At 30.9% G+C, this 14254-nt stretch overlaps 1 protein-coding gene across 1 annotated transcript in view; it reads right to left on the reverse strand.

Annotated features, from left to right (window-relative positions):
* The window catches only part of LOC111038946 (neuropeptide Y receptor type 6-like), a 38443-nt gene that overhangs the window by 14437 nt on the left and 9752 nt on the right, over window positions 1-14254 (reverse strand). Inside the window, exon 2 of the mRNA XM_022322216.1 lies at window positions 4795-5135. Within this exon, the coding sequence (XP_022177908.1) occupies window positions 4795-5135 (341 nt within the window). The remainder of the gene's footprint in view (window positions 1-4794; window positions 5136-14254) is intronic.

Below are 14254 nucleotides of genomic sequence, written 5' to 3' on the forward strand. Positions count from 1 at the left end.
CGCCCCCACCCGCCAATTCGATCATCGACGCGTTCGGGTTTTTTTTTCACCGCAGGTCATCTCGTATAGTAACAACAAACACACCGGACACCGTCTACGGCCGATGAATATGAATATATTATATCCATTCCGTTTCTTTCCGATACGCTTATAACGTTTAAACGCTTATAGACTTGTGCACACAAATGCGCTTTACAGCATATAAATGGCATACTAAAAGCTTAGGTCTAGAACCCTTTTTTCCTGAAATCCTATATTTATAATAAAAAAAAAAAGTGAATATTTTTCCGACTTTCTGACCCTAATGCAGTCGGGGGCCGCAAATGACACCCGAGTATTCAATATAATCCCTACATTCAAACTTGGACCCCTATAAACGATGAGGATTATGTAAAACAACAAACACGAATATCCCCCTTCCCTTAATCTATCTTTCTCTCTCACACACACACACACACACAAATGAGCATATTAAGCGTACCCTCATTAAATATTTTTTGTATCAGCAAGAAATAGAAGCAATAAAAGCAAAAACTTTATTTTCGTTATCGCAAAAAAAAAAATGTATTATACTGAATTAAACATTTTATTAGGTTCCGTCATTGTGTATCACAATAGACCAGCAGGCTTATTCGGCTATTGTATAATAATTGCACATCGCAACGAATTTCTGTACCTTCAATATATCTACCAATAGAAAGTTTACAATTAATAAGCCAATGAAATTGTTTAAATATTCAAGGTTCTTGATTTCTGAATTACTTTAGAATAATTAAAATTTATTTTGATAGTAAAACCAATCGCGCTGAGGTAAATTTCACATTTTTGTAGCTTTCTGACGATTGCTTTCCTTTTAGCTCGGTGAAACCTATTAAAATCAAAATGTTACCCAACTTAGAATTATTGAAACACTATTTCTACTCAGAAATTAAATATGCAAAAGAAATAGACACAGCGAGTAAAACCGATAAGTTCATTGCTTCATTCAGGCCAATACTTGTTTTTTTTTTTTTATAACGCACCAATATTATTTTTAAATAATTTAACGAAGTAATCAGTCCATTTTATTCCGAAGAATATAATAAAATGTATAAATTGTATTTTTTGGTTAATATTTAATGAAATTAAGTAAGTTGTGAATGGCTGTTCATCCCAAAATAAGAGATTATAAAATAAATATGTATTTGAATAATATATTTTTCTAAATTATAGGTACATTCAGCGAGACTTATGACTTATGATGGTTAATAACTTTCAGAGGTCCATATTCATCAGAACATAAACATTAACTGACGTTTTATATGTTAAATCTAATGGAAAAGTATTCGACAGTTATTATAAAATAATTTTTATAGTAGTTACTAGTTATATTGCTGTATCTTATTGGCTGGAATATATTTTCTGATTTTCATATTTTATTTGAATTATTCAAGAGAACATAACGTTTTGATGCATTTCGACGAAGAGGAAAAAACAGACTCCTTTTTGTATATTGTCATTTTCGCATGACACACGCCAATATAAGAAATTGGTAAGATAAAAATGCAATAACTTATATTTAGTTCCCAGTCACGATATTTAACATACTGATAATAGTGCGAAAACCATCACCATCAATAATATATATCATAGATATTTTTGTATTGTAGGTTTTTTTTTTTTATCATTATTATTATTATTATTACTTAGCTGAAAATCGACATTTTGCAGTTCGGTTTCAGTTGAAAACTTTTGATCGGGTCCATTGGTTAGAATAAATGTCAGACAATCTAAATTTTGTTTCGGTTTGTGCACAGTACATGTTGCAAGGTCTTAAAAATTAATGACCGTATCCAGGTCGAGTAAAAGAGTTTTATATGTTTTGAATTTTGACCTAACATGGTAGTATTCCGCACTGAGGCCTTGGCTATTATTTCTGTGTTTGTTTTATTACGACCGGTGGCTGCCATTAGACATCTGTTCCCGACGTCCTCGTTGAAAACTACAAAATGGCTTAGTAATGGACATATTTTGAATAAGTAAATGAAAACTTTCGGTAAGCTTTTCAGCATTATGTAGGCCTATGAATGTAGCCCACACACATGACAAATATTAATTAAATAAGCCCGTGTCAAAAGTTTGTCCGCAAATAATAATACAGTCTAAGAACGCGTTATTATTATTGTATTATAACATCCATTTTGATTTCTTTTTGATATGTGTATTTACTGTGAGCTGTTCTTTTAAACCTGCCGAATCATGTAATTTTATTTTTGGTCTGTTAAATTAAGCTAAATAAATAAATAACCTATTAGAGGTATAAACTGTTTAATTAATTTGAACTGTTTAAAAATTGAATTGTGTATACACAGTATAAAATATAGTTGCTAGGAATCGCAGTTTTATACATATATTTGTTTTTATGACAGTTGTTTTTTTTTACATTATTTAAAATACCAATTTGTGTAAGTACTAAAAAAAATCAACACTAGAATTAAGTCAGATTTTCTGAACATTTTGAAAACGATAATATACAGTAAGTACATAATGTAATGAATGAAAATACCTAGCATCAGAGTCATTAACATTGTGATGACTAACCCTTGTGAAAACTAGTCTCGCTCTCCCCTACGTAGTGGAAAACATTTTCAAGTCCTAATCATAATTATTAATTTAATCATTCCTAAATAAAAACAAATAAAGCCAAAATATTTTGGTAGTTGGTGTATTCATTTTTAATTACAACAAAAAACAAAATTGATTTTGTCGAAAACTGCAGGTGTTGCATAAAGAACCCCGTTATTTTATTTTTGTTTTTCCCAATTGTTTTAAAAAGTTCAGAGAATTTTTTAACTTTTGACACTCAAAATACCGAATATATTCAATTTGCTACTAGAAATTAGTCTGAAAGTTGAAGATTAAAACATATTTTATTATTTTCTACTCCAAAAAGTACGATCAATACACAAACAAACCACATAATTGTTAGTGTTAAACTTTACCTAATCAATACATACGCTCCTCTAGGAATCTAAAACTTATATAATATTCCGAACAATCATGGTGATTATGTTAATACTCTTTATAAAAAAAACAAATAGCTAATGGCAGTTTAAATAGTTAACGAAACCATAAAAAATAATGATGATGACTAGTTCTGTGAGATAATCATTATTGTTACTATTATTATGATTAAAACTGACGGTAACGGTAATCATTATTGTTATTTCATGTATATTTGGGCACGTTATCTTCATTTTAATGTCTTTTATATAGTTTTGTTATGAAATGCAACGTTTTTTTCACTACGATGTTGTTTTATTTCAAAATATATTTAATCGGGAGATATAAACTATGGATAGTATGTCTTTTTCTTGTCGAAAGCTATTTTAGAAGTTAAAAAAAATGTATACAAGTTCACCTTATCTGGTGAATATTTATACGACGATTATTCAGAGATTCGTCTACAGCAGCGGTTCTCAAACTGTGGTACACGAAATACTACAATGTGTTGGTACACGAAAGGCCTCAAGTAACGCTGGACCAGATATTTCATCGCTAATATCAAATCTACAAATCCATAGTTTTCATTGAAAATTTGTTATTTAATTCATAGTTCATACTTTAATTTTTTAACACTAATGAATTTGTATTAATAAATAAATAATAATTATACTGCAGTATTTTACTGCATTTTTATTTAGAACAAATGTATTTAACTATATAAAGTTTGTATCTTTCTATTTTTAATCATCAGTGGTACGCTACTGATTGATAATATACTTAAGTGGTACGCGAAAAAAAAAGTTTGAGAACCGCTGGTCTACAGGATTGTTGCGCAAAACCATAACTTTTTTTCATGCAAATAAACCCGAAGACAAATTAATATCATACTGCTCACCCCCTTTGTCAACTATCAGATATGTTCCTCAAAGTTAAACCGCCCAAGTTTTTACTCTAAACGTGTGAGTAATTATGTTTCAAATGTGACAAAAAGTGGTTACTCGAAAATACCCTTCAGTCGAGTGTGATGTAACGTTGTGACTTTACTGCACAAAGACACATTTGCAAAGGATTGAATATCGGCTACCACAGATTTAAAAAGAGGCTTATGATATTCTGCGTCAATTTTAGGTTAGGTCAAGAGGTCTCCGAACCTTTTCCGCTCGAGCGTTGTACCTACCCTTAGATCATATACACTGGATAGAGCTATGGTTTAAAATCTTGAAGCATAGCTGTTCGTGCCCGAAGTCATCACTGCGCATGAGCAAAGTATAAGATCTAAGCATTCAGCACCTAATCGTCCTAATCACTATAACACATTATTGTTCCTTCCCCGTCCCGTGCGATCTATTTCATTTCTCACGCATGCGCAATAAGTACTTCGGGCATGAACAGGTCTGCTTCAAACACGGACTACGCGTGATATACGCTATAGCTCTATCCAGTGTATATGATCTAAGTACCTACCCGACAAATGGATTGTATTTCATAATATTTTATAATTCATTTGTAATTTTAAGTTTTATTGAAACGCAACGCGAGTATGAGTAAATAAGTCCAAGTGTCGGACAGTCGTTACTGCACGCCCACATGATCGCTGTAGTAAGACATTTGAATGCACCTATTGTAGCCTACTTTAAAAGAATAATGTTTGTCGTCGTAACGAATGAACTGCTTTAGTTATAATGCCATGTCTCCTGTACTTAATAAAAAAAAAAGCCCGGATAAAAAAAAATCTTAAGAAATCCGCGGTCCGTAGTTTGGCGACGCCTACAGCCCACGAGGATAGGTCATCAATGTGAGCGCACTCACCTCGTCTGCAGCTGATCTCCTTGGACGGGAGGGCCGGGTGCTTCAGGTGCACCGTGAGGTAGGACGATATCTTCAAGTGGATTAGCGATATGGTGGTAAACGGCAACACGAACTGGGCGACTGCCAGGCCGACGGTGAAGGTCTGTTGGGCCACGCGGGACGGCCATTTCTCGACGCACGCCTCGTACAACCGGATCGGTCCGACGTGCACCTCCTCGACGTTCTGGTACAACAGCAGCGGCACCATGGCCGCGAACGACACCAGCCAGATGAGCACCAAAGTCTTGGCCACGCTGCACCTGAACACCGAACCCCGGGGATTCCGGACGATCGTGAAGTACCTGTCGGACGAGACGGAAAATCAAAATTATAATCTCACGCCACATGTAATTATATTGCTGTACAGTGCAGTGTGAATAAGACATCTCGACGAGCTACACGTCGCCCTGGGGCGCAGCACCCTCGGCTTATCGATATACCGGTGGACGTGGTGGCGGTTGGCAGGGGGGGGGTAGACTTTAGTGTAGGTATACATAAATGTAGTGTGTAAGCACACGACAATAATCAATGGTGTTGACCCGGTATTGTCGTGTGTTATGTTAATGTCAATGGCGGAGGAGGGTTGTTGCAACATCTAACACCCTCTACCCCCCCCCTCTAAGAGCTACGTCGCCGTCTGCAGTGCCCAGAGCTTGCAACACCAGCTTACATTACATAACCTATCCTAACCTGGCCGGACGAAAACAGAAACGGAAAGCCAAATATATATTATATTCTCACGCGAGCCGTAGACACACCATCACGCCGAGACGGGCGGTCAGTCACCCTACGGCGGCCCTCTGCTTTGGCATTGCCAGTTTGGATTGCGAATGAGATGTTACGTGAGCTATACATTTGACTCGCATACGGTTGTAAGATTTCGAGGCGTTTTGTTTTGTATTTATTTCGATCACGGGACTGGACACCGCGGTGGACCTACTACAGGCAGGTATACCGACGAATAAATCAAGGTGAAAATCGGCAGTGGCACCACTGTTGGTGGTTCGTGACCGGACAAAGTGTCGCCCCCCCGGCGACAGGTGTCGTACGATCGGTCCGAGCGAGACCTGTGTGAATTCGTCCGAAAACGATAACAAACAAACAAAAAAAAAAAACAACCCGTTTCGATGTGTTACACAATTAATTTGAACAAGAGCTCATCAACTCGTGATGTAACAACTGATGAGAGGTTTTTTCCAGCTCCATCGGCCGCACGTCTGCTGTCGGCCTGGAAACGTTCTCTCTACGCGTCTAAAACATCGTCGCCCGCCAGCGTTTACTTTTTGGCCGTGTAGTTGTGCACGCTGTGTTATTTTCGCCTTTACGGTGTAACCAATCAGAAACAGGCTTTTATCTTTTTTTTTTTCTGACGCTGGCACAAATATATAGGTAGCATGCACTTCACTCTTTCGCGTTCTCGTTCGTATATATATTTTTTACCATCGATCGTAATTAAAACCGTCATTTCACGCTTCAACAATGCGCACGGTAGCGATAACTGCGATCAATACCGTTCGGGACTAGCAATATTTTAATCAAACTCTTCTGCCACGTAACGGCAAACGGAGGAGGAGGTTTTTTATTTTGTACCGTATTATATTAACTCATGTACTATGTATCGGGAAATGCACTAGCTGTTTTTTAGCTTATATTATTTATTAGTATTGTTACGCACTGTAATGGCGATTATACTGCGGAGCTAGGTACATGATAAATTTTTTCATAATTTTCATATTTTCTTTTTTTGTGCGTTTGTGAGATTTTATCGCGAATATTCGATTAATAAATAGCAAGTTTAAAATTAAAATTGATTTGAAAATAATCGAGTATATTAGTATTTTTTTAATGATACATTCAAGTGTATAATGCGCAAAAACAACTCTTTCAATATTATATTCACTTCCAACACATCCATGTTCATCAGTTTCCAACTTCACTTCCCTTGAGACCACAGTTTTAGTATGGACTTTAATTAGTGTAAACATAAGACTTTTCCCTATAGTTGAAGCTGCTATTAATTTTTATTACAGTCCTCTACATTTTTATTGTTACACATTTATGACCTAGCTGGTTTTTAGCTTTTACAGTTTTTTCTTCTACAATTAATAGTTAAATAATATTATAAAAACCAAAACCATTATGCATATTGCTATTAATATAAAACATGTGCGTGAAAATTATGAACGCACATTAGTTTTTTTTAATAAATTCTTTTTTTAATATTGGTTGAAACCTCAACTACTCCCCTCTTTTATGTATATATATATATAAACGAACCCTATTCCCTTTGTCACATCTCCACTTGAGAACGCCTTTGCCGATTTCATTCATCTTTTGAAATGAAAGAGGACATCGCGAAGGATGTTTTTAGACATACATAATATATAGTATATAATATCGATTTTCGGTAAGTTTCGATGGATTGACACGTGGTATACATGGTTTATTACAAGGAATTCAATTTTTAACCTATCTACATCTAACTTTATACCGGTATCTATCATTATCTATTTATTAGTAAGGGCTGATCTCAGAAACTACTCACCCAATTGCCATGCAGTTTGTTTTTAAATTTTAGAGGACATCGAGGAGTAGATTTTTAGGCATACATTTAGTCCGATGAAGTTATACATTTGATACTTTAGAGTTAAATACATTTACAACTCGTGGTTTTCGAAATCTACTGCAGATAGATTTCCTAGGTACCTGATAAAAAACTACTAGCATAATCATGAGCAAGTTTCACGGGCAACGCCCGGGATAGCTAGTGGCTTATAAAATAACAAAAATATCTTTTTTATAATTTTTACATAGGCAGTTTATTATTTTGTTTTATTTATTTTATTCATCGTAAAATAAAATACCTGTGTCTTGTTCGATACGTCTACTAGACCACTATATGAAAGTTTAAATCGATAATTATAAATGATTATACTATTACAGACTCAAATGTTTAATGATATGTAATATGTAGAAAAAAGTTCAAGGTACCTATAATCGCATTTTTCATGTGTATACGATTTATGGCACTGCATTTTATGTTACATTTTTTGTATTTGCAACACTTTTTCTAGATTAAAACTCTATTCCAGATACAAATTTTATCATCTTGAAATATATTCATAATATACACTTTAGCTATTTCCAATTCTGCGTGTAACCAAAGTTGATGATACATAAGCCCGAGTGCTCCTTACACGGAAGAAGACTAACTGGAATGTTTCATTAAGGTTGAAGTGAAACTTTTTTTGAGACCATTAACCTCATCGCAGTTGTTTTTAGTTTACACAGTTACGCTCCCATTCAGCAACCTTTTAGTTTATGTAACATTTTTTTTTCTTTTTACATTTTTCCAACTTTTTGCATAGGTAATAAGAGTAGAGTCTACCCAGTGGAACAATATTGTAATGTATTTCGAGGTCTGTATATTTTCAAAACCTACGTCATACCAAGAGACAGTATAAACTACACAGGTAGTAGCTTTCCGATTTTTAAAATAAAAACAACAAACTTGAATGCCTTATATAAGCTTTATAGCCTAAATTCTCAGGGAATAAATTATTTTGATCTATAACAGTCAACCCAACAATTATTTATTCAAACGGCGTTTAAAAATACTTTGACATATGTTTTTTTTGAAAAAAAAATTTGTTAAAGGCGCATGTTTATTTATGACTTATGAGCGAATAATAATATTATACACTGTTCTATCTAGAAACGTCTGTGTCAACCTGGTTAGGTTGGGTAGCTGTTATACCGGCAAATTGGTTTTGGTCAGAACATCGACGGTTAACTCTAGTATAACCCATGTAGTACCACATAGTTTAGAGAAAAAACAAATGTAAAGAATACGTTAACAAAATATTTATCATAGTTTATTTTAAGTGTGCTATTTTGCACATCCGAAAATAAACACAAGTAATTGGTTTTTAAACTGTAAATACATAATATCGCAAAATTCATTATCAGACAGAAGAACCACATCAAAGTGTAAAGCAAATAGAATTTCCTGGCTGTATTCCTTTGTTACACACACACGCACGCACGCACGCACACACACACGCACACACACACACGCACAACACACACACACACACACACACACACTCACGTATATGTGTATTGTATAACCACACAACTACACAATCACATAACTACTATAAATAGGTTCGTTATTAACAGAGTTAAATGTACAGTTGCGATACACTAATTAATAATAGCTTGTATAATACCATGTGAGGGAGGTGATGTACAAAGCCGTTCATAACCAGTGGTGGTGCAATATTCAGATTAATGCATGGTAATAGATTCTCACGAAATAAAACGTTTGTGAATGTAAATGTTAACAACCGATATCTTATTATGTTCGCGATCTTAAAATCTCATAATTATTATTGTTATGTGTAATATGTATACATAACAAGCGATGAGAAAATATTATTCTCGATGTGTGTGTTTTTGATGTTAAAAAATAGTAGAAATATTAACGAACAAGTAAATAGATTTTAAATAAATAAATATTAACGAACCTTAGGCGTTGGGCACATTTTCGTGATTAGTTAATTGTATGAAAAAAAATATAACGCATCATTCACGATGATTCAAACAAAAATACCATGTTTGTTATAATTGTTACATACAAATTATTAGATACTACTTTGTGCTGCACGTTAGTTAGCAGTTATAATCATAATGGAGTCATAGGGAAATATAACATTTTAACTAGTACTCGTTAAAAATTAATTTCATACATTTCCAGGATTATTATATTTTAATAGTGTTAATTCATGAAATTAAAAGAGTCTAATCAAATGTAGGTTAACCAACCGCGAAAAAGTTGTATGAAAACCTCCGGCGTTTAATATGAATGGATTTATTTTGTACAAAATAATTTTGTAGGAATCGCACATATCTTATGTATTCTAAAAATACCATGCGTTATAAATATAATCGTTTTGTAGATTTTAATACAAAACTGAAATGATAAATAAATATTATGTTTGTACGATAATATATGTGTAAAAAACGTTGTTGTGGTATATACTTTTATAAGTCTATAAAATATTTTTTCGTCCCACACCCATTAGTCAGGTATGTCTTAGTTTCTGACCATATAATATAATATTGGTTACTGAAGACTCCCGATGTAAGCCCGGACATTTATTATTGAAATAAAAAGTACGTGAAGTACGTGATCTGCGTAAAAACACAGAAACTATGGTTCTCGTTTAACGTATGTGGACAATTTCGAACAACATTCATATGTTTAGATAAAGAAATCGCTGTGCAGTAGCATTGTAAAATAACAATCATAAAATAGATGTACGAGTTACAAAAACATTCTCAATACATGACAGCTATAAACAATAAATAAGTCAAATTAAAATATATTATGATTTCGATAATAAATATTATATAAGAATAATTACTCGATATTACCGACTACAGTTAATAATCGTATATAATGGACCTACTTTATATAGCAATGTTAAGCTTTGTTAATTATTTAATTTCGTATTCAGTATTAATAGGATGTTCAAAACTAACCATTTTTAAAGGCTTAGATTTAGGCAATATCGTATATATATATATACCATGAGTGATGTGTAACTGTGTGTATAGTGACTGATCATTAGTGCGCATGAGTTCCCCGAACGCTTTATATAATTAAAGATAAACTGCGGCTAAGATTCTTGGAAATCTGTAACATACATACAGTCACGCCTTACTTTAATTTGCGATCAAAAAAGTTTCAACACGAAAGTCCCAAAAAGCGAAGAAAAATTCGCTCAGAGTACCAAGAGCCCGATTTTAATTTTGAGAACATATTTGAATTCCCCGTACATTTTTCTAGGTTTCTGGATTTTCAAATTGTTATATTATTAAATCAGTTTAGTACCAAATGAATTTTCAAAATTCACTTTCACTTTAGCCATACTAAAAGAAGATGTTCGTTTCCAACAAAACACAGACAACAAGCGAAGAAATTCAAATATTTTTTCAAAATTAAAATTGGTCTTCTGGAAATATAGTCTTTTTTCTTTTGTCTAAATGCACGAAAAAATTACTTACAAATAATTGCATATTATTAATATTAATTAATACGCATCTTACTTACGCGTGTATACATTGTTTCAATTTGTGTATGTAATTTGTAAAATATTGCCTTACATTGTAGTGACTGATGATTATTCAATTGCTTTAAATGAAATAAGTAATTATGCTAATCACCCAATTTTAAAAACATTATTAAATAATGAGCATATTTTCAATCTGTAGGTACTGAATATTACAAAAGGGTGTTGCCTGTTTTTAATTTTAAAAAGTGATCCAAATATTTTTTATATTAATAAATACTCACCTAAATTTTTTTAAGTATTCTTAGTATACTCTAGCTATTTTAATATTTTTTGTCATTTCAATAAACTGTGTTAAATTATTATGTATTTAGTAACAAATTTTAAAACACATATTATGTTTAAATGTAGAAATTGTAATTGAAAATTGTTATTGAAATTCATAAGAATTAATTTAAACAATTCAAAATAAATCTAAAAAACTCAATATCAATTAGTTGATTTGAGTTGGATCCATTCTGATGCAGTATTTTATTTGAAATTGTTAAGCATTATTTTAATCATCGAAAATGTTCACTAATGTCATCCATCTAATCGCATTATTTTTTTAAAAACTTTTAGTTTTAAAATAATACCATGTGTATCATGAAATGATAATACTTAAAAAAAAAATTTACACATAACATTCAATCATATTTTTTTTTTAATGTAAATAATAGTATAGGTACATGCACATAGTAAAATATTTTTTTTGTGGCTCAAAATTAAAATACACTATATAATTAAAAAATTAATTAATTTAATACACTAATATTTTTCAAAAATCAGATTTTATAATAATGGGTTGGAAAAATTACTGGCAATGAAAAACACGTACACACTTATACATATTTGTTTTTACCGTGCTCATAAACTACCTTATATTTTTGACTCGACCCAAATAAAACATGTCTAATGTAATCTAAAAATATAAAATAAAAAAATTTAATTTCTGTAAACAATACTTTAAATGCATGGGGACCAATTTTTTCATAAAAATATTTATTGTTTTTTGGAATACCATTTACAATTTCTATATGGTTTAACCGGTATCATTACGGTGTACTTTTATTGTATAAATGTTTTATTCAAACAATTTTTCAACAATTAACTAATAATAGTTAATAATAGTGCAATAATAATAATAATTTTTATTATTGCTATATCATTAGTGTGATGTAATATAATAGGTTTCAACTTATTATAGAAATCGACCAATTCATCTAAGGGTATGCAATTGATCCACTTTCACAGGTTGTATATATATAATCAAGGCAGTTAAATTTTAAATAGTTAATAAACAAATTCAAAATTTAAAATAATAATCATAGACAGGTTATAATATAAATGCAATGCATACATGAGTAGCAAGATTGCCTATCTAATGCGCCGTCTTCAAATATAATGATTTGTTTGGTATATTATTGGCGACTTATAGTTTCATCAAAAAAATAATAAAGAAAACTCCAATATTATTGAAAGAACTTAATATATCATTATTGTTTATAAATAAGTAGTTTGATTTTAATTTTCACTTAGAAAATACGTACATAATTTGCACACAATTTAATGATTTTAAACCAAATTTAATATTTTAAGAGAAAAATGTTTTAATACATAGCGAGTATACCGCAAACTTAATTTGGAAGACACGATGATTACTAAACTAATTTTTTATAAGAAACTGAGATTTTTAATTATATTTGTAATACTCAATACAGTTTAAAAAAAAATCTCTTATGCCAGGTTAGGTAAATTATGGTAAAGCTATTTAGGAATACAGTTCATTGAAGTAGGTCAACAATTATTTGTAAATATTTGTTAAGAACAACTATTATTAATTTCGTATGGGCTCATAATCCCGTATTCCATCAAAACATTCCTGTTTTACTACACTAATATTTTACACTAAACTATAAAAATGTCACACGAATTTCCAGAAAATGTTCTTAATATTGTATTCTATTATGTAGCACAATCGCAATAAAATCTTATATTATAATAGTACAATCAAATTTGAGCACAAAATAATTAATTCAAAAACTAAATACCGGGTTATCTATATAACTTTTGTACTAAATATGTATTACATTTTTTTTAAATAACTAGAGTTGATGAAAAAAAAAAAATTATCTATAATTATTTAGTTTATCAATTCTTAATGAAGTTAATTATTAAACATAGTAATATACTAATATTTAGTACTTATTACTTTGGAATAAATGTTAAATATCATAAAATAAGTATAAAAATATAAATTCTATAAAAAATGCTAAAACTAATAAAAGGAAAAAAAATTATTCCATTAGAACATATTATAGTAAAGAATAACATGAAAATGGCTTGTGTGACTAAAGTATGTGTGTAGAACAAGTGTGATAGAGGACACCATATTATAGTCAGAAGCAAAGGACGAAGAAAAAGAAGAAAACTTTAGAAAATAATAAATTTAACCATACCTACAACTTAAGTGGTAAAAATGATGTTCCGCTTTATATTCATCAATTTTAATAACAAGGATCAATATTTTATTAACATTTTAAAATGGATAATTTATTTGAATAAAAATAATAAAAACTAATTCATATTTATGTTTAAAAGTTTATAAATATCATCTAACACATATGCTTATTTAACATGAAACACATTATTGGATGGGTGCTGTCAATTTTTCAGTAATACTTGACATTTTAAAATTCAACGTTCAACAGCTCAGAATAGTTTGAATATCTTTCAATTTTATTTTTGTTTAATTGTGTATAAAAAATGAACAAACGTTTCATATTTCATACCGATACTTTTTCTTTGTGACATTTATATATAACAGTTTATTTTTCTAAAGCAAATCACTTCCAAGTATTTCACTCTATTTTCTATTTTATTTTGAAATGCATACCGTTTTCAGTTGAAAATAAATTACAAAATTCCATTGGAAAATATCTTGACGTATTTTTGTACACTTTTTTTTTTACTCTAATAACAGTAAATAACGAATTTTCTTCAGTTCAATGTATGGGATAAATAAAATAAATACATATTCATGTTTATGTACAATATATATTGTATTAACTTATTAAGTAATAACACTAAACAATAATATGACGAAGCGTATTTAATAATTACTTGGTTCATTTTTTTCAAATAGAGTTGTGAGTAAAACTATATACATTAGGTCGAAATCGTGCAAACTAAATAATTTATTATAAATAAATAAAAATATATTTTTACTTTTAAATTTTATACGAAACTTACCATAAAATTATAAAACAAAATTTTTAACGCCATTTTTAAAGCGTTGATAAAAA

Source organism: Myzus persicae, unplaced genomic scaffold (genome assembly GCF_001856785.1).
Source record: "Myzus persicae strain clone G006 unplaced genomic scaffold, MPER_G0061.0, whole genome shotgun sequence".
NCBI classification, from domain to species: domain Eukaryota; kingdom Metazoa; phylum Arthropoda; class Insecta; order Hemiptera; family Aphididae; genus Myzus; species Myzus persicae.